This window comes from Nansenia antarctica (assembly GCF_963989245.1).
Source record: "Nansenia antarctica genome assembly, chromosome: 3".
Classification (NCBI taxonomy): domain Eukaryota; kingdom Metazoa; phylum Chordata; class Actinopteri; order Argentiniformes; family Microstomatidae; genus Nansenia; species Nansenia antarctica.
Window position 1 is genome coordinate 32,412,097 of NC_137688.1, and position 5,000 is coordinate 32,417,096.

Here is a 5,000-nt window from a genome sequence, read left to right on the forward strand (position 1 = left end):
AAGGGGCGTAACGGGACCATCGAGAGCCCGGGGTTCCCCTACGGATATCCCAACGGCGCCAACTGCACCTGGGTGGTGGTGGCGGAGGAGGGGAACCGCGCATCCAGCTCATCTTCCAGTCCTTCGCCATCGAGGAGGAGTACGACTTCCTGTCGCTGTACGACGGGCACCCCCACCCCGCCAACTTCAGAACCAGGTAGGCGGGACAGTCTCTCTCTCTCTCTGCCACTCTCTCTCTGTCTGCCTCTCTGCCACTCTCTCTCTGCCGCTCTCTCTCTCTGCCGCTCTCTCTCTGTCTGCCTCTCTCTGCCTCTCTCTGTCTCTTTCTCTCTGTCTCTCTCTCTCTCTCTCTCTTTCTCTCTCTGCCTCTCTCTCTGCCTCTCTCTGTGTCTCTCTCTCGCTCTCTCTCTGTCTCTCTCTCTCGCTCTCTCGCTCTCTCTCTCTCTCTCTCTCTCTCTCTCTCTCTCTCTCTCTCGCTCTCTCTCTCTCTCTCTTGCTCTCTGTCTCTCTCTCTCTTTCTCTGTCTCTCTCTGTCTGTCTGTCTCTCTCTCTGTCCCTGAGGTCCTGCTGACTCAGATGGAGAAGCAGGAGTTGGTTTGCTCTCTCAAAGCTGAGGTTGTCGGTGCAATTCCCCTCGGGACCACGCATGCCACAAACAAATGCACTCACTTTGTCCTACAACACCTTGGATGAAGGCGTTTTCTGCTAAACGGAATGCATTCTCTCGGACTTGGTTTATTTATTTCGATCTCACTTTCAACCTCTCATTCTTTCTCTTATTCTTGCTCCCTCTCTCTCTCTCTCTCTTTCCTCTGAGTTCATGTGCTTGAAGAGAGGGATATCTCTGAGAGTGACTGATGAGGTTATGTATGAGATAGGGATGATTTAGTGCTGCTCACGTTAATCTAAAATGGACGCCTCGAGGAGGAAGACTTCCACTCATTATTGAACACGTTTGATCGCTGGTTGAGATCGGAATCAGTACCGCTGGCAATGATGAGTTGGCGTGCGTGCGTGTGTGGCTGCCTGACTACCTGCTTGCCTGTGTGCGCCTGAGTGTGTGTGTGTGTGTGTGTGTGTGTGTGAGATGTAAGACCTGCATGTGTAATAGATAGGCAGGCTGTTTGACCATATTAAGTATTAAACGGCCGCAGAAAAATCACATCTTGGTGATTAAGACTTAGAAATGGAACAGCTTAATAGTTCCCATTAAGATGGGGTTATAATCACTCAGTTCACACGGACCAGACACACACACACACACACACACACACACGCACACACGCACGCACGCACAATCTTCCCCGTGAAAGGGTTTTGTGTGTTGACCATGCGTCCTGAATCCTCATTAGCTTCAATGACACTCTAGAACATGGATCACCAACAGGCGGCCCGCGGGCCAAATGCGGCCCTCCAAAGCTTCCCATCGGGCCCGTGGAATATTAATGTTTTTTAAATATTAATGAATTCAGAAAATGTGAGGAGGGAAATACCGTTTAGAACATACTATAGGCCGTGTTCGTAAATTCATCGGAGCGCACACTGGATTCAACGTCGTCATGGAACCAAGTACGGTAATTTGATTGGACTAGAGGCAGTCACGTGGATGCTCTGACTCTCTCAGAGCGAATTTACGAACGCGGCCATAGCATATAGTTCTTCCAATGCAGGACGATTCAGACCTAACTCATTCACAAAGCTGTAACCTTGCATCTAAATAGCAGTAGCAAAGCTGAAACTAATTCCCGTCTTTTAAATGGAATGCGGCAGACGTAGCGCCTATTCGCATGCAAGAATGGGGACAAACTCATAGATCTCATTTAACATTTCGTGTTTTTTTTTCACATGCTCTTGTTTAACATTTTGTGTTATAGGCTATTTCTTCACATGCACATTATAGTGACTTAAATAACAACTAACTTCTCAGTCAAAAAATGTATGAGGTAAATGGCTTGTTATGCTTGTAGAACCCAGACAGCCCGGAGAGATGCACTAGTTGCCCTCTCGGTCAGATAACGTTCTGCTAATAATTCCAATGGCATGTCCAGATCCAGCTTTTAAGCTTGCAATTTTTCTGCGACGGGTCTCAGGGTATGGCTTCTCAGGGTATGATTCTCTGAAAGCTGCATGCCTTGTGTAATTGTGACGGCGAAGATGGTATTGTTTTTCAACAGCTACCGTTTCAGTGCAGATGAGGCATACAGGTTTTGCTTTACTAAATGTTGGCAATATGAATGCGTACTTGTCAGTCCATTCCTCATTAAAGCTCCGGTTTTTCACGTGAATTTTTCGCTTCAGGTTCTTTGAGACATTTTGCTTGATTGATAACTGAAAATGATTACAATGAAGTGAAGCCAAAATATCTTGATCGCCCCCTGGTGGCTGGCTGCAGTATAGGTGTCAGGAGTCTGTTAACACTGATAATAAGCCATTAATGACATACATTTGGAAAGAAAGCGAAAATATTAAACAATAGTATGCTAATTATGCCTAAATAAAATAAATAAATATATGTCCGGCCCCCACAGTGCATGCTTAGAAAAATTCTGGCCCTTGGACAAATGTATGAATGAATGAATGGTCTTTATTGTCATTGCTATAGTACAGGTACCAAACAACGAAATTTGGGAGGGGTGGCTCCCCTGGTGCTAGGAAAGAAAAAAAACAACAAAAAAAACAAGATGGGAAAGGAGCTGGTTTACATAAATAAAGGCTATGTACACTATCCACTATACTATACTGTACAGATAAAACACTGTGCTGTACTCTATGCTATGCTATACCTATTCTAACATTTCCTATTTCTCTGCAACCTTATGTACCCTAGGGTTGTCATATTGCACACAAATGTAGTTGGTGACCCCTGCTCTAGAAGATTTGAAGATTTGTTGTGTGTGTGTGTGTGTGTGTGTGTGTGTGTGGATGTGTGTGTGTGTGTGTGTGTGTGTGTGTGTGTGTGTGTGTGTGTGTGTGAGTGCGATCAGTAGTTAAACAGTCGTCCTACAGAGGGAGAACCAACCTGTTACACTCCATCTCCTCTGCCGTCGTGGTAACCACACCACATCCTCACACTCCATTAAACATATTAATACACTGCAACAATACGCGTGTACTTGTGTTTGTGCGTGCGTGTGTGTTTGTGTGTGTGCGTGTGTGTTCATTTTTGTCAGTGAATTACTATGAATTATATGACTGTATTAATGTGTGTGTGGGCGTGTGCGTGTGCGTGTGAGTGTGTGTGTGTGTGTGTGTGTGTGTGTGTGTGTGTGTGTGTGGGCGTGTGCGTGTGTGTGTGTGTGTGTGCGTGTGTGTGTGTGTGTGTGTGTACCTACCTCCTCAGGGAGTGTGTCTACTGCTGTGCCCAGAACATGACTGGCAGAGGGGGCTGGGAGGGAGAGGGGGAGGGAGGGGGGGGTGAGGGAGGGGAGGGAGGGAGGGAGGGCACAGCGCCACTTCAAGCCTGTCTGTCTCCAGCTGTCTGCCAGCCTCTGTGGTACACACACACACACACACACACACACACACACACACACACACACTCATGCACACGCTCTCGTGCGCATGCAGAAACACACACGCACACACACACACACACACACACACACACACACACACTGTTTCGCCACTTGCACTGTGCGGAAAATCACATCTGCAGCTTCAAAAAGAAAACAGTGAGAAAAACAGCAGAGAGAGAAGACAGCAGCGACAGGTGTTATTTCAATAGAACTTTCAGTTGTAAAGCTTCATCTTCATGGGAAACATACGTTTACTTTGCCCAAGCAAGTGTGAAGATAAAAACTAAAACTAAAATAAAGTAATGTGCATACAATTAAAGACATACTAGAATAAAGAAATGATTCAACGTATTTACAGTCTTATGGTGGTTTTATCCCGTTGGACGTCTTTTTACTGTGACGACGATACTTTACTTTCACCCGGTCAAATTCAGGATCCAATTCAACATCCTGCTCACCACTTACAAAGCCATTAACAATCTGGCCCCCTCCTACCTTGCCGACCTCATCCCCCTCCACACCTCCTCCTCCCGTTGCCTCAGGTCTGACGACCAAACCACCCTCAAGACCACCAGGACCAAGCTCCGGACCTGGGGTGACAGGGCCTTTTCAGCCGCAGCCCCGTCCCTTTGGAACGCCCTCCCCAACCACATCAGACAGGCCAACACCCTCCCGACATTTAAACAGGCCCTCAGAACCCGCCTCTTCAAGCTTGCCTTCACCAGTTAAGCCTCTCCCCCTCCCCTTCCCATGTGTCCCCAGCACTACCTTAATTAGGCCCCTATACTTTATTTTATTACATTTTTTGTTTCTTTTATTATTACTACTCACTCTTTTCAGTTTGTAAAGCGTCTTTGAGTGTCTAGAAAAGCGCTATAAGTCTAATGTATAACAAATGTTGCTGCTGTGTTTGCACATTGTTGTACTTCACCCAGCAGATATGGAAGATTGTTGTTATTAGTCTGTGGGGAGCATGGCGCGTTCTGGCCTGCAGAGGGAGCCAGACTGTCATTGTGAGGGGGATAATGAGCTGATTACGGACAGGTATCACACCTGTCCGTAATCAGCTCACCTTGTTTCGTGTGCAGTGGGTGCACAGTCTGTCATTTCTTGGGAGCCAGGTCTGCCTGTGGCGGCCTCTCTCGATGGCGAGGCTGTGCTCACTGAGTCTGTACATAGTCAAGGATTTCCTTGGTTTCGGGTCTGTCACAGTACTCAGGTATTCGGTATTCTGCCACTGGGTATTCTCCGTTTAGGGCCTTCTAATTAGTATTTCAATTTGTTCTAGTTTTTGATTGAGTCTTGCCAATGTGTCGGGTAATTTTATTTTTGTTTTCTGTGTCTCTCACTCTCTGTCTCTCCCTCTCTCTCTCTCGCTCTCTCTCTCCATTTGACAAGGCACGTTTAGAGGATGGAGGGAGGGAGGGAAGGGGGGAGGGAAGGGGGAGGGATGGAGGGAGACCTAAAAGAGTTCAATCAACCAGT

At 46.9% G+C, this 5,000-nt stretch overlaps 1 protein-coding gene across 1 annotated transcript in view; it reads left to right on the forward strand.

Moving 5' to 3' along the window:
* LOC308153999 (CUB and sushi domain-containing protein 3-like) overlaps positions 1-5,000 on the forward strand; it is a 504,776-nt gene that overhangs the window by 36,310 nt on the left and 463,466 nt on the right. Inside the window, 2 exon segments of the mRNA XM_080527180.1 lie at positions 1-96; positions 99-196. The exon segment at positions 1-96 is cut by the window's left edge and continues 15 nt beyond it. Coding sequence (XP_080383306.1) covers positions 1-96; positions 99-196 — 194 coding nt within the window.